At 36.3% G+C, this 27989-nt stretch overlaps 1 protein-coding gene and 1 pseudogene across 2 annotated transcripts; both read left to right on the forward strand.

Annotated features, from left to right (window-relative positions):
- Positions 1-13478: 13478 nt before the first annotated feature.
- On the forward strand, positions 13479-19068 carry LOC143576432 (putative LRR receptor-like serine/threonine-protein kinase At1g67720; annotated as a pseudogene). The gene is made up of 15 exons (XR_013142949.1): positions 13479-13545; positions 13591-13650; positions 14855-15891; positions 15989-16121; positions 16274-16345; positions 16426-16494; positions 16584-16655; positions 16866-16934; positions 17157-17311; positions 17417-17639; positions 17728-17854; positions 17943-18011; positions 18093-18279; positions 18469-18604; positions 18672-19068. The product of XR_013142949.1 is annotated as a putative LRR receptor-like serine/threonine-protein kinase At1g67720 (transcript).
- Positions 19069-21756: 2688 nt separating this feature from the next.
- LOC143576433 (F-box/kelch-repeat protein At1g57790-like) lies at positions 21757-24026 on the forward strand. The gene is made up of 3 exons (XM_077060521.1): positions 21757-22717; positions 23778-23908; positions 24021-24026. Exons 1-3 carry the CDS (start codon positions 21757-21759, stop codon positions 24024-24026), a joined length of 1098 nt encoding a protein of 365 aa, XP_076916636.1.
- Positions 24027-27989: the final 3963 nt, after the last annotated feature.

Below are 27989 nucleotides of genomic sequence, written 5' to 3' on the forward strand. Positions count from 1 at the left end.
GTTGATTATCTTTGCCTCTTAGGTGTAACATTTTATAACAGTTCTTGAAGTGCTTGATTTTATGTTGTTTTTGTCTAAATACTACCTTAAGAGTTGCTCCTGAGTATTTTGGAAATTAACAAAGTTATTAATATTTATACAGGAGATGTTTTAAATAGTTGAGACAACCCAAGCATTTGAATATTTTTTTTTCTTTACTTGCATTTCTTTTACACTGCATTCTTGAGTTTTTTATTTAATAGTTTGGAAAAGAAAAGATAGAAAATTTTTTTTTTCATTCTTGAGTTTTTTCAAAAGAAAAGAAAGAGAATGTAAAGAAAAGTTAGGGTTTTTTTCCTTCAAAACTTTCCAGCCAAATATGGCCTGATTTGGAAGGAAAGTTTATAGCCATGCATAATATTACTAATTTACCCTATCTTTTTCTTCCTATCTAACGCAATACTGAGGACATGATTGTAAAGTTACCATTTTTTTTCCTATCTTTTCCTTCCTATCTAACTCAAGAATGTAATTAACACTTTCTTTTCTTTTATTTTAGCTCGAGAATGCTTTTTAAATAGATAATTTCTTTTCCTTTCTTACTCTATCCAATCTTATCATTTCTTTTCCTTGTATTTTAAACCCACGAATGCAATAGCATTTAGATTTTCATAGGTTGTTGCTTGATCGTTTGTTTCGAGCATGTAAAGCGATTATGAAGTAAAACAAAGTATCATAAATACACGTATAAATTTTAGGGTATATGCTTAAAACACATCATGTAGTAAAAAATAAAAACATTGCAAGATTTGGAATGTATTTGTTGGATGTACAACAAATAAGTTGTTACATTTTTATTATTTAAAGATTATTACTTTTTGATTATAAAACAAAAGACATTGGTAAAGGCTAGATCATAGATGTGTTTTAAAACATAACTTCTTTTAAGTTTCCTAAAATAAATCTCACATGCAAATTTTTTTTTAATTCTGTGTCCATGGTGGTAGGATAACAAGAATGGACTATACATAACAAAAAGAATGCATTCGTAGACTGAATATAATAGGACATCTACATCTACAATTTCATTTCTTGATATATACCAAAATCATCGAAGAATAGAGGCTAAGTATGAAAATTGCGACAAGAGTAAGTGAACGAGTAAGAACACACATTTGAAGTGTTTCTATTAAGTTAGTTAAAAAGATTTTTCTGTGATCTCTTGGTACCTACCTATGATAGTGACTTATAACTTCTTCTTAAGACCAAATAAAGTCGTTGTCTGTGTGGGTACGGTTTGATTATAGGTCGATGTTACACCAACAAATACAAATAATTCAAAGTAATGTTTTTTGGAAAATAAAAATTCAACAATTTTCGTTTTAAAATTTAGTCAAACATGAACGCATCAAGCTCGAGTTAAGTAACTATTTCCAAATGTTTTCTAGTTTTAATTTTAGATTCAAATGTTTAATTTTAGGTCCGTAAATAAACACGTACGTACTCGTTCGTTTATCTTTTATCAAACAAAAGAATAGATTCTCTTTTCCGTATTCACATTTCACTAATTAAAAAAATTAATGTTTCGTGTGAAAACACAGTTATACCCTTCTAACTTGCTTTCTTGTGGTTGATGATATTAAAAATTTGAGCCATGTTGTCAAAATCATAATCATCATTTGGGATAATAATAATAATAACAACAAATATATCTTTTTAACTGTTACTTTTTCTTTATTTTGTTCATATGTATAATGAGTCCACCTTCAATATCAATTACAATTAGAGCATTCAAAATTCAATTCATGGTTATGAGTGGTTATGACTTCAGAGTATAAGAAATAGAAAATATTAGGTATGTTTATACATTTGAGGATATATTATTCATACTGTATAAATTTTAATATTTTTTGAAAGTGCCTGTGAATGAAAAAAGAGATAAAAGATAATAATATAGGTATAATAAATATTATTTGATTAAAAATAAGAGAGAAAATGTAGTGTTTTTTAATGTAATTATATAGATATGAATGTAGAATAAGATATAAATGCTCTTGTCCCATTATCATTTCATTAAAACCTTCAAAGTCATTCTTCATTCTTCTTCCCATCTTCATCTAGTCGTCTCTCACTCTCTCCAATCACACATTACTTTCTACAATCAATCTTTACGATCAAGAAAACCCATAATTTCAAGAAACCCAATATTCAATCTTTACTCAACAAACTGAAGAACAACAATACCTTTTTCAACCCGTTTGTTATTTTCATCAATCATCAATTTCTTGACACAATTTCCTCATTTGGGTCTTCCTTCAAACCCTAAATTAGGGTTCATGTCTTATCACCCTCATGAAGAATTACATCGAATGATTTTGCATAATCGGTTCCAGTATGGCTTTGATTTCACTAAGTTGGATATGTAAATCGTTAACGTGCTCATCAAAACCAGATTTAGAGGGGCAGGTGTAGTCGGTGAGTGATAAAGGTCGAGTTGTAATTATTCTTAGGAGAAGCTGGCCGAAGAGGAAGAGTTGTGACATGGGTCGAGTGTGTGTACGGAAAAATATGTTTTCAATAAACTAGTATAGAGAGAGAGAGAGAGAGAGAGAGAGAGAGAGAGAGAGATATTCATGAGAGGAAGGGGAGCTGGCCTTCATTTCCGGCAACCTTCTAACATACAAAGGTGACAGCATTGACCAACGTGATCGGCTCACGATGATACCGGACAACGGGGTGGATCCACCGGTGGTTTCGTGTTTGACAATGGAGACATCTTTGTTGTTCATAGTCTGACGAGTATTAAATAATGATAATATAGCATTTTATATGTAAAAAAGACAACTTTGCCATGGCCCAACTCTTTTCTAGCAGTCAAACAAATGTTGACTTGACGGCCTGGAACAAATTACATCAAAGTTACAACGTCGGGGCTTAGGGTTAAATTGAAATGGGGTCGCGAAGTGTTTTTTAGCATTAACCACAAGGGTGCAAACCGCATGTAACTTAAAGTAAAAAACAAACCCTTTCAGTCTTCATTCGCAAATACACTCTTTTTGTTATATATGTAGATGGATCATGTATGCTACCTGGTAACAGTTTACCAACAACTGAAGCAGAGTGTCTGCCAATGCCTACTTGCACTTGGGTTTGATCTAGATAAGATACGTTTTGTACTAGTCGCTTCTGCGTGTTATGGGGATAATGTAGTAACAAGATCCACCAGATTCAGCTGGCATCACAATGAAACTTTGTAGGAAGAACTTGACCGAGCACGCCTTCCATTGAAGAAAGAGAAACATCTACGCGTTGTTCATAAGTTAAAAGATGATGGATACATAAGTAGCAAGGTCCATTCGGGTATGTTGGTTTGTGGTCAATCTAGTGACATTCGTCAATTTCGTATTCGTGTTTGTTTGTTTACCTAATTCGGGATGGTTCAGATATTTCGTTATTAATAAAACACGCATTTATTAGTATTGGTTGGTGTTTAATTCATTTTATATTATTATGTCATTTAAACAGGTCAAACAATCCATAAATTCGCTTATTTTGGCTTAAAAACGCATTTTAGAAAGTTCAGGGGCTAAATATGTCAAAAATCATAGTTTTTGAGAAAACCCTCTTTTCGCGCTACGTGAAGGGGAGTACTTTAGGTCGTCACGATACGTGACAGGACGTCAGATCAACAAACTTGATTTTTTTAACATAAACCCGATTTACAACCCAAATCTCATCTAATTCGATTAGTTTCCAGATTGTTCTTAAAGGTAAACTAATTCCTCATGAAAAACCCTAACTTAATCCCTAAGTTGGGCCCTAATTCGTTTATTAATTGATTTGTTGCAAAAACCCACTAAAAACCTTAATTCTTCAATTAAGCGATTTCTTGCTCTCCAAGATTAGTTAAACCTATACAAACCCTTCTCATTTTCTACTCAATTTTACCCTAACTCAAATTAGAGTTTCAATCGCGAATTGGTGCTCTAATCTCCAAGTTCTTTCCTTTTTGACTTTCTAAAGTCAATTGTTCTTCTCCATTCGATTTCTCCCAGTTATTTAAAAAATTCCGGGTAAGTTTGTGAATGCATTCTGTTACAAATCATCCAAGGATCAAAAACCATCTATCAGTTTTGATGATTGAAGGGATTTTCACATCCGATTGGAATTCATTCGTTTAAAGCTTTATGTTGTTTAAAATTGCGGTTTTTTTCGCTTAATTAACGTTCTGATGCAAATCAATTCTGACTTTTCTTCAAATCATATTCTTTCTCATATTTTGGACGTGTTGGAACCGAATCCGACCTAAAGTTGATATTCGAATCGACTATGAAATGAATACTCGCTTAAACATACTTTTCACTATTTTTATCGAAAAACCCCAAGATTAATTATTTAATTAAAGTTTTATTAGTTTTATTAATCAAGTATTTTGCCCGATTTTAGGGGTAAACTCGCAAGTTCGGTTGTCGGCTAGCTTAAGAGGATTTTTCTTTTTATAATATTATCTTTCACCCGCCAGTTTCACTACGGTGAGTAATCACATCCCCATTTTCCCTTTTATACTTTTGGGGGCAATGTGTGTAACACCCCGGCTTAAGCAGAAACGCGTGAGTGTGACTTACAGATTGCTCAAAATACATTGACACTATTAAGTGATAATATTATCATTAATTGATTAAACATCATATACACAAGTTTGTAACAAATAATTACGATAAATAATACAACTATACAGTTTGTCCGTTGTTGGAATAACCTAAGTCTGGTGTCTTCTCCAAATATCATCATCTAATGTTTGTACCTGTAGCATGTATATAAAATAAAAGGTTAACTAACAAGTAGTTGGTGAGAATCACACAGTTTTGGTATACATACATAAAAACCATACAATTCATGAACATGTGAACAACGCAAGTAAGGTCCTTTCCAGTTGGTAACAACCAACATACTCTATCACACCCCGACTCAGAGCCTAGAAGTGTGACTATCAGTTGGTACCTATTTTGTAAATGTATAAGAGTTTATGTGTTAATTTTAGCGGAAGGCTTATTGGTTGATAATAATATTAATTTATATTGGAAAATTTTACTTGGGAATTAAATACCCAAGTTTAGTGTTTACAAAATATTGTTTTCATAATAAAAGGATCATCATATTCAAAAACTGAGCCATCTTGATTTGCGAGCTTCTATCTTTTTGATGACTCTAATCCTTGCATATACTACCAACTTAGTTACCTGCATTGGGGAATAAAATACGTCAGTTATGTGCTGGTGAATAGTTATGACTTTTAAAAACATTTAAATAACAATTATAATACAAACATAGTTTTCTTGACAAACTCGGCAGAAACATTTCTATTTCTGGTATATGTAACACTGCCCTACACACACACAATTTCTCCGAGTCACTTAGCCCATAACAGAGAACTTTATATGACTGTTAGCCCGCGGCCACGTAGCCTTTGACTGTATAGGCTGAACAGTTATGTTTGGATCCAGACACATGCGTATTCGGCCTGAGTTGTTTTATTCTCTAATTTGTATTACAAAGTTTTAGAGATCATGTAATCTCATGTAAATGTGTGACTGACTTTATAAGACAAACAACCTGTCTATCTTACAGAGTATAAATATGTTTGACTGTTTGTAAAGGTTTAACGTATTCACCTGTACTGTTGATGTGAGTGATTGAAAAACCTTCTTTGAATGTGAATGATTGTTAACCTATAAACAAATAGGTTTGAATGATCACCTTGATGGTGTTTTCTTGTTTAGACTGCAGACTTAAAGTCTGGCTTTAACCTTGATTAGGTTTGTGAATGTTTGAAATCATGATTGTTTTTGTGTGACGTTTGATATAGCATGCTTTGGCCTAATAGAGTCTATCACGAACTTCTCCAGGTAAGTAAACGGGTCCCGCGGTTGATTGGGATTTGTACGAATTACTTACCTTAGGAAAGAAGAGTCTAGTAATGATATCCCCCTTCCAGTTACTACATGCCCGTCAAAAATATAATTTTGTATAACATTATCTTCATAAAAGTAATGTTTGATTGAAAACCTTTTATGAATGCTTTTGAAAATACTTTCAAGGTTAAAGGCCATAGCCTTGACTGAGTCTAAGCTATCTATAACATGATTGAAATAACTTAAACTTAGATTCTTCCTTAGTGAATGCTCGAGATACTATACTAAGGCATAGTGATTGTTAGATTGGCCGAACTTTGCTTCTAAACTCGCTTATCCTGATTAACGGAACGTCAGAGCGTCGATTCTTGCACGCTTCAAGAGAAAACTGGACCTCGGAACTTCACGACACTCGGGCACGTTCTCCAATGTTAACTATGTGAAAGTGATGGTGAATGTGGGATAAATGAGCTTCAAACCCGTAGCCCCCTTTTATAGGCAAAGTTTTGGACACCGTCAGGTAGCGCGTTGGGCCTTGCCTTAGGCCATCGCGTAGCGCGACGCCGCAATGACGAATGCCACGTGTTGACACGTGGTTGGACACGTGGATCCGGTTACTTAACCTAGTCATCGCGTAGCGCGATGCCCACTTGCTCTTGGACCAACGCGTAGCGCGGCGCCCCCTTTTTCATAATATCTGGGGAACTGTATCGCGTAGCACGATGTTATTGTCTGTTTGCCCATCGCGTGGCGCAATGGGTCTGGAAAACCAAAATTTTCATTTTCAACCCTCTAAGTTTCAAAGTTGTCATTTTTAGCCCAAACTTGAATAAGGTATTCCCGAGATGTTACATACTAGGATAATCACACAACGCACGCAAAGTCCTTTCTAGTTGGGGACAATCAATGTACTGGGATAATAGCACAATGCACGCAAGGTACTTTCCAGTTGGTAGTAACCAACATACTCGGATAATAGCACAACGTGTAACACCCCACCAAATAGAGTTATTATTCGTATGAATTTAAATAATATTTAAATTGAAAACATTCATGATAAGTTAGATTATAAGTAATTAGGTTATCATATGCATTAAAATATCCACATTTGATTAGATATTTTGTATCAATAATTAGTGGATCACACTAATTTATCCGAAACACACGATCATTGGTGATAAAATAATTATTATAATAAAACACGTGACAACAATACATAAATTTTAAGATATGTATTCGTTCATGAGATTAAAATAATATCTACGTTCGAAATGCACGTAGTTTATAAGCTGTCTTGTAAAATTAGGCCAAAATATAAAATTTTATATATAGACGAGTAATAAACGAGTACGAGTAGTGTTTTGTTGTTTTAAAACATCGAATATTACCGACCAGTGTCTATACACACACACACGCATTTTTATGGAAAGGAGCGAACAATGAAACAACACTACTCGACGTCACTCCGACACCCGATTACCATCCGAAAATCACCCAGTCGGTCGCTTTGACCACCCATGCCGCCACAATTTTTGCATTGTGGGTCTTATGTCATGCAAATATTTAAACAAGATAATAAAAAGAAAAGAAAACAAAATGTGTATAGGTATAATACGAATTTTAAAAAAAATCGGTTTTTTTTAATGAAATCGGAATGAAATATAAGAATTTTGGTTTTTTTACGTTTTTAAAATTTTCGTTTTTTTTGTTTTATAATTTTTTAGAGGTTTTTTAGTGATCCAAAATGGTTCTCAAAATTCTTAATTTGTTAAGGGTTCTCTTAGGATCCTATATATATATACATACATAATTACATACATATATATATATATATATATATATGCATTCGTTTAGTCTCATTTATCAAGCAGACTTCAATTTTGACTCACTTCAATTAATGTTAACCTAACTCATTTTTTTCGTCAAAAATGTGTTAAATAGGTTAACACTAGTTTCAACTGTGGGGGGGGGGGGGGGGGAATTCAGGTATTTGCTTAGGATACTTATTAATCAATGAGAGGAGCGCCCCCATCTACTTAGGATTCGTGCAAGAGGCTACTAGTTCCCGATTAGTGAAGAGAATAGAGTGTGTATGCAAGTGGACCCTTAATACTTCCCTACCCAATAATCTATCCTCTTTAACTATTATTTAAAAGAAGAAAAATGATTTTAAGGTAATTGAGTGGGGTGTTGTATGTGATTAAGATGTTTTGCGGTTAAAAGTATAAATAACATGACAATGCAAGATTAATAAAATTTGAAATACATGAAATGAGCGACCCTTCCCTCCTTAAATTTCCTACTATTATTTGTAATTTTCTCTTTATAATTGGCAGAAAGCGATAGATATGTAAAACAAAAGGATTTTTACATATTTTCTCTTCCTAAACTTTGAAATTACATATTTTCTCAAAATACAAGTTTTTAATGCAAAATGTATAATTCTTTTTAAACATGGTTTGAGAAAATATGTAATTTTAAAGTTTAGGAAGAAGAAATATGTAAATGCCCCTAAAATAAAAGATAATAGGTATGTCTCGTGGGATTGTCCTTATTCATTTTGCAATAATGTTTCCTTAGTAACAAAGAAAATATTGTCCTCTCCAACTACAGTCTCGTAAGAACAGTGCCCAACGATTTTGACCATATTATTCTTGTCACTTGCTAAGATGTCATGAGATGATACATGAATAAATAATAGCTATCAGATAACTTTTCAAATTAGTTTTAAGTGTTTACTTTTCTGAGATAATTTTCTTTTTTTTTAGTTATTTTAACAAATAAAAGCTATTAGATGATACATGAATAAATTATGTCAAATTAAGATAGCTTATGAGTATACATTTATTTCAATTAGTCTAAAAACATTACACTACTAAATATCTAACAAAATATATAAATTCACGTAGGATATGTGTTACGATTTTATTAAACAATATTAATAAACAAATAAATAATCTCTTTATACAATTTGGGAAATTGTAATACATATACCGCATACAAACCTAAACGAGAATAACAACAAATATAACATATATATGCATAACTTGATTCATACCGAGGACATTAACTTGTGTTCCTATAGTGAATTCTTCAACCGAGTCGAAGTCGAGTTGATCATCGTGTTGAAACAGCACCGGAACCCGTTGACAAAGACCTACCGAGACACGGGCATCACCTCCTAGTCGTGTCTTCTTATGTGGTCATTCTCTTGATGAACCTGTCTTATAATCACTAGAAGCCATCTGTATCTTCCTACCTGCAAGAATGAACAAACTATGGTTCCCGATTGTGGCTGAGGATTTATGCTAAATAGAGGTATCTTAAAACAGATTTCGGGCTACCTCCGTGAGCCCGTCTGTTTCCCAGGGTATAACAGCTGAAGCAGTATGTAACGCCGGGATTACCCTAGTACCTGAACCATATTTGTAACATGAGTTGGGGATCATGAAAGTTGGAAACGAACTAGTGTGAAGTGTGAACTTTGGTTATGACTATTGAGTTTTGTGTGTTGTAATTGACCTGCCATACGTGCTTTGCATGAATCTTCTGTGGTTATGGTTGCATATAAATTTAATCACCACCTTTCTATATATAACAACGAATGATATGAGTCAGCATGACACATGACGGCTTGTGGAGCACACATCACCAGGAGTTGACACATAGCCGCTAACTCATCATCAGCACACGACACATGGCGGTAGATCTCACACACACGACACTTCCCTGGTGTTGACACATGTCAGGATGACTCACCATTCATACTGACATGCGTCTCAAGACCTGGTCCAACCACCAAAAGTACTAAGACGGCTCTCAAGCGTTATACCAATATAAGACAAATCCATTTCCCTTTTTACCAATGTTCAAGTTCTCAACTACACACTTTAGAGTATCGATTTCGCATTCATATCTTTGAACACATTAATGATTTATTTGTTAGTAACAAATGCTAATAAATATTATTTATTGTCCAAAATTCCCAACAATCCAAATATTACAATTTCAATTTGTATGTGCTATCTTAGTTAACTTTGCATTCTTTAATAAAGGACGTTCACAATTATCTCTTCTACATAACTGCATGCTACACACGCATACATATATACAAATAAAAAGAAAGTGATCCTTTATTCCTCTTTTGGACCCAATACTTGGTGTTTTATATGGTTGGATCTCTTATTGAATGCTTAGGAGTGAAGAAAAGTCATATTATATACATGTACGGTGAGTTAAAAGAAAAATCAATAAAATAGTGTCACCAGGGTCATCCTCAAAAATCATAAAACTTACAAAAAAACAATGAAAAAAATTGAACCTTAAATAAAACCTTTTTATCCTTAAATCATATACATACATAAGAGAAACAAAACGCCAAACCTATTTATACTCATAAAAATTATATATATATATTAAAAACCGACATTCACCCAACTCACATAAAACACTATTCATCATTTCTTTAAATTTGTGTCACACAAATTTATCATTTTTCTTATTTTAACATGTTATCCCTTAAATTTGAGCCACACAATTCTAAGTTATTTATATTATTGTTTTATCTCTATATATATCTTTTGCATATTTTGTTTTTCATTTACAAATTTTGAAGTATAATGTTTTCTTAGATGCCATATATAACATTATAAAACTCTTGGTTTTACCAATGTTTTAGTATAAGGTTCATCCAAAACCAATCCACGTAAAATATAATACACTTTTAAATTCTTTTTCATAACATAATGTCGTTTTAAATTTCAAATACACCGTTATCACATTAATATGTCTACGCACTCCTCGATACAACAACTTCCTGCAATGTGCGATCATAACATATGGATAAATATCATTTCTTTTGTTTTCATCAAGGAAACTTAAATTTTTATAAAGACAAATTTTATTAACTTTATCTTTTATTAATGTTCACATCGTGACACTTGGGTTATGTTTATCAATGTTTCCGCTGCAACGCATAGTAACCTTTATTAGTTAGACTAAAAATGTTCATACCTTTCCAATATTATTTTTATTTTATTTTTAGTGGAGTACTTGAGAATAATACTCCCTTCTAGATGCCGAGATATACAAATGCAACAACATGTTGTACCGTACAACTGGCAAAGAGTGAAACTTTACTAAAAGTGAACATTTTGACGACTTAATTTGCCTTTTATTAAAGATCGATACAAACTTTGGTGGTTCCCTTTACGTAAAGATATACCCATTTTTTAAAAAATATAAAGATTAATAATTTTTCATTTCAACGTTGACCATTGCAATTTTAACCACTTTCTTGACAATTGATAATTTACCCTAACTGATTAATTGAAAATTGTAGTTTGGTTTTGATTATGATACGTTTCGTAATCAAATTAACCGAATCAAACCAGTTATATGGCTACTCAAAATAAATGATGTTGTTTAGCATAATTATATATCCTTTGTGTTTTAAAAATTTGTTGTTATTAGTGGTCTCGGTTATGAAAATATTTAGTTTTATCATAAAAATAACCAAATCTTAGTTTTTGTGTACAACTTCCAATTAGCCAAAATTTGATTGGTGGACTCAATACCAAATCGAAGCGTCCCGTGCACTAGGGATGAGCAAAATTAGTACCGGTACCGATTGGTACCGGTACCGATTTGGTACCATCGGTACCAAGGTTTTGAGTTTTCGGGACTGGTACGGTATCGGTACTGGTACAGTACCGGTATTAGTATTTCCCGAATTTTATCTTAAATACCGGTACCGAACCGAATATTTCGGTACCGATACCAAAAATTCGCGATTTTCAAGATCAGGATTTTCGGTGCCGGTACCGGTACGGTACCGAGCTCATCCCTACCATGCACACCTCACCCTAATTTAGACACTTGATCAATCTAGATTAAGCTAAGTAATTTCACAATACGAAACTTGACTTTAACTCTATCGAGCAACCTTTTTCAAATTTAAACTCGATAACTTAACCGATACCTTCAAATTCTCCATAATCAATTGATTGTCACTGTTCACTAGATATATGATCCTGAATATCTTGACTATATGGGACTTTCAAGTTGTTATAAACACGACCTGATAAATTATGAGTTATGTATTTCGTCTACCAACGTGAAAGTACAATCCATGCTTAGACATGTCCGTTACGGCCTTACTAAGATTTGGGAAGTAATTTTGTTTACGAGGATAATTATATTCAATAAAACACAAAAGAATGAAAAGAAAATGATCTACAAAATTCAAAAGGTTGATTTTACAAACTTTTTGACTTTTAAATTAGGTTTGAAAATTTACACAAAACGTATAGATTCTACTCAAAAGTAAATTAGTTTTCAAGAAGCCATTAAAAAAAGTCAATGGTCATACTCATGCGTATTAATTTATTTGTACTTTTTTATGTATATAACACAAAAATTTGTATGTAAAATGTGAGTTTTTATAGTTATGAACCATTGATAGGGAAAATCAAACGATTTAAGTTTGTTATTGTATTGTCTCGAGAGTCGTTAGATGTTTGTTGATGATATGTGTTAAGTGTTATAAGTCTTGTTATGTGACTAGAGGAATTCATTCAACTCAGAGACAATTTCTTCTATCTTTTACTAGCTCTATTCTATGTTAGTGTAATCGTGATATATGAAGTCATCTTTAACCATTGTTAAAGAATAAATATATATGATCAGTTTTGAACTCTTATTTGTAAGATCAAAATAGTATGATTTATGACACTTTACATCTAAATATAAAACATGATCATCTATCCAATTTGGACTAGATTATAGATGTAAAAAAGAGTATTTGATTTAGTCAGTGCATAATATAATAACTAAATTAATCAATACCATAGATCCTAATTCACTGAGTGAATCAATTTATGTTCCTTTTTATGGATAAATTTTAATAGAGTTATCATATGAATTCTGAATTTTAATAATTTTGTTTTTCTATAAACAAATTTTGATATCGGTTTTCACTCATGTTCGAACCTCATCCACCGTTTCATTATTTTTCTCTCCTTTTGTTATTTTTTCATTTTCTTTTTCAAGATCTTTCAGGTTTATTTTTGTCAAGAGTTTCTATATGTCCAACGATTATGACGACTACCACCGAATTCTCACAAATCATCCTGTCGCAACACACGGGTTCACCACTAGCTATTAATAAAACTCAAAACCTCAACTCAATACTATAAGCTTAAAAGTAGGCACCACATGGTTTCTTGTTGGTGGGCCCTCACTGGCCACCCCTCCCCTGCACTATACTTTTGCATCACCAAGACAAATTCTCTCAAGTCAGTCATATTAATATATATAATATAAATATATAGTATACCATGTATATCTAATATCTATCTATCTATCTATCTATTATATATATACACCAGGAATAATCAGAAGATCCTTCTTCTGCATGCTAATTTACTCTATTTATTTTCTTGAATCAAGATAAAAACTTTATTATGTTCTTTATTAGTTTCCATAAAACTGGTGTTTTCAGTTTTCACCCATTAATAATAATGGTGTCACACTTTTAATCTTGTACTGGACTCGAGTTTACTTTTTTTGGGCAAAGATATCAATCACATGGGTACCCAACATTTGTTGTTCTTGTTCTTCATTCTTTGCATAGTCACAGCTCAGATTAATCCAGGTTCATTTTCTTTCTATATTGTTGTTTTTGGTATGTGGGTTGCAGTTTTCTTCAAGTTCATTGCTTTCCTAAATAAATTTGTGGTGGAAATTGATGTTGATGTGGGTTTTATGTATAAAGTTTTGATTTTGTGTTCTTGGTTTGATACTTTTAGGATGATGTAATTTGTTAATCTTGGACCACATTTAAGCTTGAATGGGGGAGCAGAGCCTCTCGAGAGCTGCTCAAGCTCAAATCGACAAAAAAACTCGAAACGGGCCGAGCTTTCTCAACGAGCCTCAATAAAGCTTGTTTAGTTATCGAACCTTGCATGGGAAGCTCGTTTAGGCTCATCGAACCTTAACAAACCTTGTGTATTTCTAAGTTTGACCCCCTTTTGGACTTCTATGTATTAATTTCACATTGCATAGCCGGGCCCGAGCCCGAGCGAGCTTTGGCTCGTTTAAGGTACTACATGAAATCGATCCGAGTGAGTCGTTTAAGGTTTCTCAACATATATAAAAATAATTAAAAACGTATATAAATTAATAAATAATAAACGAGTCAAGCCCGAGCTTGAAACAACAACTCATGAGCCGAACTCGAGCTCAAGCCTACTCGGGCTTGGCTCATTTTTTACCCCTACACTTGGGGGTGTTCACTTATTTTTTTTGGGTATCTTTGCTCTTAGTCTTGGGTTTGCCCTTGTTCTGTTGCTAGGTTTGTTTTTATCTTGGTTCTATGTGTTTAATAGTTTGATGGATCAAACCTTGACGTGTAAGATGGTGCTTGGATGTGATTTCTTGTATACGAGTTATTCCATTTTGAATAACCATATTGAAAATATCAAATGCTTTTAGTTTGATTCAAAGTTCTCTTTAACTGGTCAAAGGGTAAAGTGAATAAATATTAGGTAATGGGAAATGGGCTGAAAAAGGGTCAAACGGGTTGAAAATTGTGCAAAGTGTATATATAATGCATAAAAAGCTAACTTTAAAAAAAAAGAAGAAAATTGGATACAATGGATTCGGGCTGACCGGCCTTATAAGGTTTTGACTGTAGTCAATTGGGTAAAATAAAATGAAAAAAAAAAAAAAAAAAGATTAGCCAACTGTGAAACGGGTGAAAGGGTCAAACGGGTCAAAAGTTGTGCAAAGTGTATTTATATTGCATAAAAAGTTCTAATTTTTGATAAAAAGAAAATAGTTGGATGGGTTCGGGCCGACCCGTCAATCTTGCCAGATGTGTTCCCTTTGGATCAGTTTATATGCTTCATGTTTCTTTTCCTCAAAGTTGACATTTTTACTACAATCTTGATCATTCAAAACAGGATTTATAAGTTTTGACTGTGGTGGCCAAAGCAATTTCACAGACAACCTCGGCCTTAACTGGACTCCGGATGACCAAATCATTTACGGGATTACAATCAACATCTCGGTCACAAACGAAACAAGACAACAATATCAAACAGTCAGATACTTCCCTGCAGACAACAGAAAATACTGTTACACACTTAATGTTAAAGTTAGGACTAGGTACCTTATTAGAGCAACATTCTTATACGGTAACTTCGATAACAACAATGTTTACCCGAAATTCGACATTTCAATGGGACCCACTCCTTGGGCCACAATAGTCATCTCGGATGCTAACACTATCGAGTCACAAGAACTTATATTTTTGGCTTCTGGTTCTACAGTTAGCGTTTGTTTATCAAACGCTACAACGGGACAACCGTTTATTTCCACACTCGAGCTCCGACCATTTAACGGTTCGGTTTACCTCACACCGTTTGAAAATGAGTTCTTTCTTAGTGTTTCTGCAAGAATCAACTTCGGGGCGGAAAATGAGACCCCGTTAGGTACCCAGATGACCCGTTTGATAGAATATGGCAATCGGATTTAGTGAAGAAAGCAAATTATCTTGTTGACGTTGCAGCCGGGACCGATAGGATATCGACAAAGTTACCGATTGATACAGGAAAAGACGAGCAGCCACCTCAGAAGGTAATGCAGACAGCTGTTGTGGGAAGAAACGGGACGTTGACTTACCGTATGAACTTGGACGGGTTTCCGGGATACGGGTGGGCATATACTTACTTTGCTGAAATCGAAGATTTAGGTCCTGGTGAAACAAGAAAGTTTCGGCTGGTTCTTCCCAGAGAACCGGAGCTTAGTAAAGCGGTTGTTAATATCCAAGAAAACGCACAAGGGACGAATCGGTTGTATGAACCGGGATATGAAAACATATCACTTCCGTTTGTTTTGTCGTTTAAGTTTCGGGAAACATCGGATTCTACTCAAGGGCCTCTCGTTAATGCAATTGAGATTAGTAAATATTTGAAAATAAGTGATGGGTCTCTTGATGGTAAGTAAAGAAAGTTTTTTTAGATTAAAAGTTTAAAACTGTCAACTATTATTTATAAAATATGTTTATGTTTTCTTGAGGTTTCTTTGATTTACAGGAGATGTGGCTGCAAGTTTGGTATCGGATTACAAGTTGTTGGATTGGGCCCAAGAAGGTGGCGACCCGTGTTTGCCAGTTGCATGGTCGTGGTTGGAGTGCAGTTTAGATCGTGAACCGAAGATTATATCAGTGTATCTTTCTTAACTCTATGTTGTTATATTCATTGGCTGATGGCGTATATGATATTCTTCTTTTATTGGAATAATAGAAAAATAGTACATTTCAAAACAAGTGTTAGTGTGACATTAATATCCATCTAAAGATATTTTCCCAATTTTTGCAGAAAATTGTCTGGCAAGAACTTGACCGGAAGCATCCCGAACGATTTGATCAGGTTGACCAGCTTAGAAGAGTTGTAAGTTTCAGTGTGCACCTTTTACTTTAATGACATTTATCCAGCATTTATAATTAAATTTTACATGTTTCTAACTATAGGTGGCTTGATGGGAATGCCCTTACGGGTCCAATTCCTGATTTCACAGGATGCCCAAATTTAAAGATAATGTAGCTCGGATTATACTTTACGTCTAGTGGTTTAGATTTATATTTTTTTTATTCTATTTGTATGACTCATATATGTTTTGTGTGTGCAGACATCTTGAGAACAATCAGTTGAGTGGTAATTTGCCCACCTGGTTAACAGACCTACCTAATTTAAGTCAACTGTAAGTAATTTAAAAAAACAAACATTATTATTCTTCCATCTGTCCCCCAAATCAACTCTTTTTCATTTTCGTAACTTTGTTACAAAGCATAACTCTGTTGCAAATAACGCTTTTTGGACACGGATATAGAGATATATCATTCCTGCTTTTATAAAAAGACCGTTATTTTATTTATGATCATATTAAATTGGTTTTGCTTCATGAATGCAGGTATGTACAAAATAACTTGTTAACCGGAGAAGTATCGTCCAGTCTTCTGAATAAGAACTTAATCTTGAAGTGAGTATTTCTTCTATTTTTTTCACTTAGATTTAAAAAACACAGTTGACTTCATATAAGTCAAACATGCTTATAAGCATATTTAACTGTAATTCCGGAGAAACGCCTTAAACCATTTTAGATTTGCATACATGATTATCATGTTACTTTATGTTTTCCATTGTTCTACACACTTTGACTTTTAAGGTCAAATTTATATTAATCTGCATGCAACTTTTGCAGCTTCACAGGAAATGTTAATCTTAGTAAAGGAGGTAATGACGGGAGACGCAATAGAAACATAATTATTGGATTAGCAGTTGGGGCTGCTGCACTTTTTCTAGGGTTCTTAACTTCTTGTCTACTGCTTCACCAACGGAAAAAACATCCGAAAATGGGTAAGCTCACGCAACACATATTGAGATGCTTTCATGCACATGGTACATCATTATTTTATGTTTTATAACAAATAATGTATTGATTTATATTTTTATTTTGGCCAGAGCCGAAGCATAGGATGCCTGTTACGAACAATGCAACAACCGAAGCTGCTCAAAGCTTCACATTATCCGAGCTACGAAACGCCACAAACAATTTTGAAAACAAAGTAGGCTCGGGAGGATATGGCACCGTTTACTATGGAAAACTAAACGATGGAAAAGAAATCGCTGTAAAAATACTTCAAAATAATAATGTATATCAAGGCAAGAAAGAGTTTCAAATGAGGTGACTTTTCTTATAATAATTTCTTCATGTTATTTTACTCGCTAAAACAACCCGTTCTTGATCATTTGATTTCTTTTTTCTGTTTAAGTTGACTCTTCTTTCACGAATCCATCATCGAAACCTGGTCCAGTTTCTCGGGTTTTGCCAAGAAGAAGGGATGGATATTCTTGTTTATGAGTTTATGCATAATGGCACACTCAAAGAACATCTTTATGGTTTGTTATTTTTAATCTGATTTTGTTCTTGGCCCGATTCTTTTATAGGTTTGCTGTTGTTATAACGAATCTTTATGTATAAATTTAGGAGCTTTGGCAAGGGAACGCGGAATTAAATGGATCAAACGACTCGAGATTGCTGAAGAGTCTGCCAATGGTTTGCTTTATTTGAACTAAATATTTTTGTTTCATTATAATGCATATGCTGACTTGGTTCTTTTCTTTTAACTTGTTTTAGGGATCGTGTATCTTCATACCGGTTGTAGCCCATCCATCATTCATAGAGATTTGAAAACAAGCAATATTCTTCTTGATAAGAACATGCGGGCTAAAGTCTCGGATTTTGGTCTCTCAAAGCTTGCAGTTGATGGTGCTTCACACGTTTCTAGCATTGTTCGTGGCACACTCGGCTATCTTGATCCTGAGTAAGTTGTAATGTCAAAATTTTCTATATTATTGAAGAATATTTTCGAGGTTTTGCCAAATGATCAAACAACATCCTTAAAAATTTTAAAAAGTGAAATGATACCATATTTATGGGAATAAATACACTATTGCTATTTATATAATTATATTATATCATTCTCAAACTTTATATTACTTGTGAAATGTAGGTACTATATATCAAACCGTTTAACAGACAAAACCGATATCTATAGTTTTGGTGTCATTCTTCTTGAGCTAATCTCGGGCCAAGAAGCAATTTCAAACGAAAACTTTGGTAGCAATTGTCGTAACATCGTTCAATGGGTAAGTCTATTTAACATTCCCTCTAAGCATCAAATGTTTTTATCGGCTTCGTTGGTTTATATGATAGGCGAAGATGCATATAGAGAACGGGGACATTCAGGGAATCATTGATCCGGCTCTTGGTAATGAATATGACATCCAGTCAATGTGGAAGATGGCTGAAAAAGCTCGATAGACCATCAATGTCTGAAGTTATTAAGGATATACAAGATGCAATCTTGATAGAAAGGGGAGTGGAAACAGGCGCACGAGATGGTAGTTCCGATGAAATGCCAAGACATACGATTTTAAACATGGGTTCACTTGATTTAATGGCCAACGATAAAGATTTGTCGATTGATGAGTCGTTTGCTCGACCCGATCCTCGATAGTATTGGTTCTGTTTCATATCTTCGATGTCATATGCTTAACATGGAAGTTGTGATGTTTTTGGAGGTTGGGTTTGGAGTAGCTAGCAAGCCGGTTGGTTTAGTTCACGGTTCAGCGTTCTAATGGTTTGCCCGACGATTTGAAACTTTAAACCGGTCGTGTAAACTGAGCCGGCACTTTAGTCTTATTATTTACAGTTTTTATTTCTCTTTTAGATATACAGTTATGTATATGTATTATATTCATTAATCATCTTTATCGTATTATAAGTTTTAATACGAACTAACAGTTTAAAAAAATATTGGTTCAAACCGTCAAAACTAAACTGAACCGGCCGGTTTGGCCGACTAACTAAATCCCTTTGGTTTGGTAGTTAACGGTGACGACCCAAAATTCCGTGAAAGCCAATCAAACATGACTTTGTATTATTTTTTTAAGTAATTTTAGTGTTATCAAAGTTACCAAATTAAAAATAAACCTCACGATCCAGGGTTTTAATGCGCCACCGTGATGCAGTTTTACCAATATACCCTTGGGTCATACTAAAATAAATGGTCAAAGTTAACGCCGGGTAACGGTATAGCTCAAACTACCTCGTATTATAGACGATGGGACAAAAAGGTGTTAACATATGGTTGTAAATTGCAATTAAGTCTAATATATATCTTTACATGAACCAAACGTTCATTCAGCCATTCAGACAGACGCTTTTATTAAACCAAACATTCTTAAGTCTGAGCGAAGCAGACCTAAATCATTAAGAGGCCTATTCAGAACTAAACAAACATGCCCTTAATCTCCGAGAAATCTTATTTTCTCTTCTATATATAGTACTATGATAGAGCCTTTGTAATACACGGATGGTTAAAAAAATAAAACAAAGTGGAATGTTATGAATCTAAACAATTAATAAAAAGAATAGGCCAACATCAATTCATTCTAGTTGGGTTGGTAAGCCACAAGCATTTTAAAAACAAGATAGTGAATTCGATCTCACCAACAACATTCATAAAGAAAAAAATGTAAAAATAGAAACTTGGTAGAATCTATAATTATTATCATAATATCATAGGTTATTATTCAATTCAGGAAGCGCACGTGTTAGTTTTAATTATCATATCATCGGTTATTATTACGTTTGAACGTTGAAGGGCTATACGTAAATATCTAGGTTGTAGGGAGTTTGGTTTGGTTTGGGGTCGGCGGTTAAATTAGATCTTCTCAGAGCTTAGCTTTGCTTTGCTCTGCTTTAGGGTTTGAAAGTCACCTGCTTCAGGTATGAATGATTTTGTGTTTGCTATTATCGGTTCGTAAATTGCATAATAATAATAATATTAGTGTGTCTGTCTAATTATGATGAAAAGACGAGACGAATGCATCGATTATTCTAAAATTTTGTTTTGACTAAAATCCGTGGATGATTAACTGAAGAATTTTGATTAAAAACCTTAACTGGTTGGTGGAGACGTATGGTACTTCTTGTTATGCTTGCCTTTAAATTGTATTGTTGCCGAGTCTTTCAAAATTTTTGTTTGGTCAAAAAAATCGAGTCGACTATGTATATGTCGGCAACAGAGAGATCGACTCTGAAAACAAAGATTGTTGTATTATTATTAATTAAGTTTATGGACATTTGTAGATGGAGCCGCAGAAGCATGTTTGTGCTTCCATCTGTGATGGATTACCCACCCCATCAGCAAACCATCCTTGGTTGGTTGATAGGGACGACAACCGAGACCATATTATCTACACCATGCGTGACCCGCCTTCTCAACACAGGTGCCGGATTCCTTCGCTTCTTGGGAGGCGTGTCCGAGGATGTTTCTATGGCTGGGTGGTTCTCTCCAACCATCCGCACAATGACATGTGGTCTCTTTAGAACCCAGTGACTTCTAAGATCATACGTCTCCCCTGTTTGATTAGGAATATTAATGGATATGGAGGTTCAAATTTTACCCAATGGTGTTGTTTGTCGTCCCCTCCCGATGATCATGGTTCCATTTTCATGTTACCAACTATAAAATATACCATTGTTTTTTGCCGGCTGGATTTGGACTATACAAGAAAGAGGTTGAAATGGGTGGAAATGCCATACGCTAAACAAATGAGGAGCATAGTCGGTTGTGATCGTTTCTTATGCAGCGTAACTTGTTGCGATGGTAAACTGTACGCCTTGAGTAGTGGGAGTGCTCGATATTGGGTCATACACATTGAATTTGTAGTAAAGGGTAGAGAAATTGCGATGAGTCTATCGCCATATTCTAGGTTCCCATTTTGTCCTAGTATTTGTTGTTGTCAGTTTGCCACTCCTCTTCTTAAAGGCTGTTGTAAAGAGTTGTTCTTCATTGAATTAGGTCATAATTACGTGACAAAGCAAACATTTCATTGCATGCGCGTGTTTAAACTGCACACAACTAATATAAGATGGGAAGAAATTGATGATCTTAAGGGCACTACATTATTCGTGGATCTTGCTCATGATTACTCTGTGTTTTGTAGCCCTTCTGAGGTAGGGGGTTTTGTGTACCTTCTTGACAGACCCGGCATTGTAATATACTCATACGACTTCAACAATAGAACCATAGCCTTATCATTCATGTCGGAGCACAGGTATTGCTTTTATTTTCTCTAGAAAAGGGGGAAATGTTACATTTTCTTAAAAGATAAATCATTTGTTATGCAGGTTACATGGAGAAATCAAGTCTCAAGAAGAAAATGAGATGGCGGTAAGGGATGTCGAGGTTTATAGTGATAGCACAGAGATTGACAATGTTGAGGAGAATATGGAGTCACATGTTCTCAACATTCCGCTTGATGTTTTGAAGACGATTATGAAGTTTTGTGTTGGCGTCGAGTACCTCAACTTTCGTGCTACATGCAAGCAATGCCATTTAGCCGCACCTATGATCCAATGGAGTAAGGGAGGGAGATTGCAGTCATATTCTGTAGTTTTACCATGGCTGATGGTGGTACACAAAGGTCAAGACGATATATCTTTTACTGACCCGATGTTTGGTGACAAATACTTTATAAAGACACCTCAAGAATTGATTGGTGATTTGGAAATAGATTGCTCTGTGGGTGGTTGGCTGCTTGTACGTAGGATCCCGGGACCCTTAATGTTCTTTAACCCCTTTACAGGTGATATCCGTGAGCTTCCAACGGTGCCTTATTTACAAAGCTATTGTTTCTCGGCACCACCTACTTCCTCAGATTGTATGGTTGTTGGATTTACAGCATTAGGCGAATGTCATATGCACATCCACTTTGTAGCTCAAGAATCGTCTTGGTTTGAATTCCATCTAAACTTTTGTGGCGATGAGTCCTTTCGTTTTGCAACACACTATGGCCAAAATCTTTATGAAGTGTATAACAATGGGGGACTTGGTTTCATAGATGCAGGCAACCAAGATTACAGTTTGCTGAATGGCCCAAAAAATAGTTGTGTGTCTCCCAAACAAAACTTTCTAATGAAATGCGATAAACACTTGTTGCTAGTCATTGTAGGGTTGTTTGGAGAGTCCGTTGAGGTATTCAAGATGAATGACTCAAGACAATGGGAGAAAACAGAGACTTTAGGAAGGCATGCGATTTATATTGGTGGTAAGACGTGTCTTTGCATTGAAACCAAAACACCAGCAATGGCGAACAAGATTTACTTTCCGTGTGTGCATCCTGAAAGTAGGAAGATAGTGTTCTATTCTCTTGAAACAAGAAGGTATCACACATCCAATACGGAAGAAGGTTTTTGGCATTTAATGGGAACAGAACATTATTTCGACCCTCATGTGTGGATCGAACCAAGTTGGCCGTAGTAGGTTCGTTTTTATGTTTTATTATCGCCTTTGTTTTTTAATTATTGAATATGATACTCGCAACTGTTGGTTTACATCAATAAACAAAAATGTTTTATGCACCTTAATTTCACATCCATGTTTGCGTTATGCATCTATAACGCTGCTGCTTATTGTATTCAATCGCTTGACCATGATCCAGCTTTTGACGTTGCTTGCTTTTGTGCTATTGAATTATGATTCTGTAAGACCAAAATGACCTGCGCCATAGCACACACCTTACAAGGATGGATGATTCGCAAATATGAATCTTCATCATGAACGATTGTTAGCTTTCTTTCTTTTTATTCCCTCTTACATATATGACAAATTGATTCTATATGTTTTATTATGTATTTAATTATAAATTTCTAATATTGTTTGTGTTACGCCATTTTTCTAACCTTTCTTTAACCATTCAAATGCCACATATACTATTATACATCTTGTAGTAATAATAATAATAATCTTTCAATGATATGATAATTGATAATTTTCAACGTTCAATTATGCGACTCATATCTTAAACGAATGTTGTTCCCCGCTAAATGCTCAAGTAATAATATTTCATATGTACTTTCTTTTTTAATTTTCGGAAAGCGGCAATAACATATTTATACTCATTTCTTATGTCGGTTATTACTCTTTGGCCCTTCGACTTTTAAAAATTGACATTTTTGTCTTGAAGTTTTAGCGGGGTGTTACGTATTGCAAACAAATTTCTGACACACCGAGTAACTACAACATTTTTGTCTCAAAAAGCATGTTTGTTTTGTTGTTTAAGTTTTGGGAAACATCGGATTCTACTCAAGGGCCTCTTGTTAATGCAATTGAGGTTAGTAAATATTAGAAAATAAGTGACAGGTCTCTTGATGATAAGTAAGGCAAGTTTTTTTAGATTAAAAGTTAAAACTGTCGAGCTATTATTTATAAAATTTGTTATGTTTTTGTGGGGTTTCTTTGATTTACAGGAGATGTGGCTGCAAGTTTGGTATCGGGTTATAAGTTGTTGGATTGGGCCCAAGAATGTGGCGACCCGTGTTTGCCGGTTGCATGGTTGTGGTTGGAGTGCAGTTTAGATCGTGAACCGAAGATTATATCAGTATGTCTTTCTTAACTCTATGTTGTATTAATTGACTGATGGCGTATATGATATTCTTCATTTGTTGGAATAATGAAAAATTTTAAAAAGTGAAATGATACCATATCTATAGGAATAAATACTGAAGAAACGTGGATCGGCTCACTGGTAGACGATCAACTTTCCTCGGGTATGAGTATGCTATTTCACCGATGGTTCTCCGGAGTATGAGTTCTTCCACCTACAAAACGAGCAGCACCGTGAACTTACCCCTCAGAAAGGGACAGAGGGGTCCTCTTTGGGGTAACCCTCCGGTGTGAGAATAAGAGATTGTAGGAGAAGATAATAATAATCTGAGAGTGAGTAAGGAATTGGAATGTATTTTCTTGCTTACCTCCCCTTGTGGAGGTGGTGTGGTATTTATAGTGTTAGGGTTTCTAATGATTGGGCTCAGATCCCATTAGGGCCTTTTTGGCCTCCTCCTATTGCTTTGCGCCACGTGTCCTTAGGACACCTGGTGCTTTTTCATTGATTATTCTCTGACCCAGGCATTTTACCTGACCCATGTGCAATCACGTGGTAGCACATGGGTTTTGCTGAGTTGTTCACCTTTCATTGGCAGATGTCAACATCAGCATATTCTGAGAGTGAGTAAGGAATTGGAATGTATTCTCTTGCTTACCTCCCCTTGTGGAGGTGGTGTGGTATTTATAGTGTTAGGGTTTCCAATGATTGGGCTCAGATCCCATTAGGGCCTTTTTGGCCTCCTCCTATTGCTTTGCGCCACGTGTCCTTAGGACACCTGGTGCTTTTTCATTGATTATTCTCTGACCCAGGCATTTTACCTGACCCATGTGCAATCACGTGGTAGCACATGGGTTTTGCTGAGTTGTCCACCTTTCATTGGCAGCTGTCAACATCAGCATATTCTTATTCCTTAAAGGATACCTTCTGGAAGGTTGTCTGACGAGCACAATCAAGGTTGTCCTTATCCTGATTTGGATAAGGACGAGGTTGATTATGTGCACGTGTGATATGCGCTTATCCTGAGGATGCGCGAAGTCTTCTCTTTATTCTCGCGCGCAGATGTTTCATGCGCAGATGTGATATGCGCAAGCATATGTAATATGCGCCACGCGCAGATGTGATATGCGTGAGCATATATGATGCGTGAGCATGCGATATGCGCCACGCGCAGATGTGATATGCGTGAGCATATATGGTGCGCGAGCATGTGATACGCGTGAGCATATGTGATGCGTGAGCATGTGATACGCGTGAGCATATGTGATGCGTGAGCATATGTGATGCGTGAGCATATGTGATATGCGCCGTGCGCATAGGTTTTGGCTTTGTGCCTTCATGATATCTTGATTTCAAGCCTCTTGTCTATATCTTGTGGGTTGACCCGCCCCGTTCGATGTTAAGGCGGGTACATACCTCTTCAAGCCCCCCCAGTCTAATGTGTGTCTTGTCTCGCGCGAGCGAGGTAAGATAGATATTAGACTTAATAGTTCTCTTTTAATAGGGTTTTGTCTTTTCCTTTTTTATATCGTTGCGCGAAATTCTATCCTTGTGGTTGAAATGAATCGTCCATGTACGCGGTTGGTTGGTGCTGACATGCGTCAGAGATGGAGACGTGTCAGACTTTTCGTGTGCTCGAGGTGCTACAGTTGCCTTTCATGTCCCCTCACATAGTGTCAGGAACACGTGTCGCGCTCGTGTTGGCCTGCACCTGCGAGTGGGGGCGCGTGAACTCTGATCAGTACATGTTTCGTTCCCTTTCATGTCCCCACACACAGTCAGGAACACGTGTCGCGCTCGCGTTGGCCTGCACCTGCAAGTGGGGGCGCGTGAACTCTGATCAGTACCTGTTTCTCTCTCTCCTAGGCCTATAAAAGCAAGCCTTTTGAGTTATTATTCTTCATCTTCATTGTTATTTCAGAGCTTTCCTTTCCTTCCATTGTTATTCCGATTTCCGTTCTTGAAGTAACCTCTGTTTGATTTCACAGTTGTATGTCTGATAACCCAGACACCACAATCTCCCAAAGCAAACGCCGTGTAAAATCATTAGTCATGTCCACTTTGAAGAAGACCGGCAAGGGAAAACGGGCTGCTGAGGCCTCGTCGGAGGAGGTGGGGAAGGGCAAGACAGTAAAGAGGTGGGATGAGATTCCCTGTAAATTGAGACAGTCTGATTTTGACAGTCTCATCGCCTCTCAGGGTTTTCTCCCTGAGTATGGCTGTGTGCTTCCGGCGGCCGGGCAAACGGCGGCAGATCCGCCCACCGGCTATATCTCCTTATATTGCCATTTTTTCACTCACTGCAACCTTCGTCTCCCGATGACAAGGTTTATGGGTGCGCTGCTTCAATTTCATGGGATTCACATATCCCAAGTCCATCCTTTTGGACTTGTGCGCATGACTCATTTTGAGTTCATGTGCAAAGCTCAGCGCGAGGAGCCAACCCCTCGGCGCTTTCAATTTTTTTATAAGCCAAAAATCCAAGATTCTTGGTTCTCATTCGTTCCTCGCAGTCAGAAGGTCAAGTGCTGCACTGTTTCCTTCAAGAGCCTTCATGACTGGTCTGAGAAATTTTTCTATATTAAGGCTGGTGTGATTCCCATCCGCATGACCATGCGCGCGATCACTTATGCGCCCGCGGATGTGAATGTTCTTAAGAACCCAACTGGCGCATGGGTTAATAAGTTGACTGCTGAACCATCCCCCGCCAAGAATATTTGCGAGGAGGCGCTGGTGGGGGTTGGCATGAGCAGGAGGTGGGCCGACAGCGCGACTGAGCCTGTTATCCAAGTTGATGGATTATGTGAGTTATTAGCTCATTGCATTATTTCTGCGCGAATATAATTCGTTTTGCTGATATCATTTGTCTTGTTTTATGCAGTAAGCAAGGAGTACGTCCACACCACCTATGATGAGCATATGGAGGGTGGCTCTGTCGCGCTGGGCGCTGGGGAAGTTGGCTTCCCCGATCGCTTCGCTGATATGTTCATCCCTGTTGATTTGGGATTTTGCTTTGACAGCGATGCGACTGGTAGGCCTTTGTACTTATGCTTATGCCTTTAGAATACCAAATTTGGTTAACATTTCTGTTGCACGTATTGTAGATGCGCTCGAGAACTATGAGCTGGACCTCGCGGAAGAAGAGGTGGAGGAGGAAGCTGAGGTGCCACAACTCAAGCGTAAAGCTAAAGGGAAAACTGGCGCAGGGGCCGGTAAAAAACAGAAGAAAAATGATGCCCCTGTTGCTCAGGATCCTCTTACTCAGGCGAAGGGACTTAAAAAAACCAAGGGGTTTACCTCCAAGGTTTCCTTGTCTTCTTTGCCTCAAGGTGTGGGCAGTCCTCCTGTCCGCACGAGGTATGGTGCCGCCACCTCCTCTCTTCGCGCGGTGGAAAAGGGAAGCGGCGCTGTGCCTGCTGTTTCCTCTTCAACAGGTATACTTTGTTTATACTTTATGGTTTTATGAGCGTGATTCCGATAGAGTTATTAATGAATCTTTGCTCACTCAAATGTTTGTAGAGCCGGCGACCTTGGTGGATCAACCTCAGGCGCAACAAGGTACCGAGGCTGCGTCGAAGGTTGCTTTGAAGTCCCCTGTTTTGCCCTCAAAAAGGGGGAAAATGGACTTCATGGCGATGTTTAACTCGCGAACGGCGGTGCGCCAAGGTATATATTGCGCTTTTATTTTCTGACTTTTTCCTTTTTAGATCAAATCTTGAATCATTTCACTTTGTTGGTTTTTTCATAGGCATTATAGCTGGCACACAAGCTGCTGGCGGCACTGCTGGCGCCGGCGCCAGCGCCGTTGGTTCTGCTCCTGCTCCTGCAAGCACTGAATCTCCCCTCATTGGGATTACTAAGGAGCAGGAGGCTGTTTTACGCGCTGATCTCTCGGCGTCGAGACCTCCCTCACCTCCTCCTGCGCGCAGCCCTCCTCGCGAGACTGGTTTTGATTTTTCCAGGTTGCAGGAGAAAAGGCCTGTTACAGAGGAAGATGAGGAGGCCCATTTTGAAGACTCCGATGGCGGCCGCGCAAGCCCTGTAGCGCCACGAGATTTCGTGGCGTGGTCTTCTCATG

This window comes from Bidens hawaiensis, unplaced genomic scaffold, assembly GCF_021521415.1.
Source record: "Bidens hawaiensis isolate Kalapana, Puna unplaced genomic scaffold, B.hawaiensis_p1.1 tig00028119_1, whole genome shotgun sequence".
Lineage (NCBI taxonomy): Eukaryota > Viridiplantae > Streptophyta > Magnoliopsida > Asterales > Asteraceae > Bidens > Bidens hawaiensis.

Coding starts and splice junctions, on each gene's coding strand:
- LOC143576433 (XM_077060521.1), top strand. CDS start 21,757: ATGGAGTCACATGTTCTCAACATTCCGCTTGATGTTTTGAAGACGATT. Junction 22,718..23,777: donor CACATCCAATACGGAAGAAG/GTTTTTGGCATT, acceptor TTTGATTTACAG/GAGATGTGGCTGCAAGTTTG.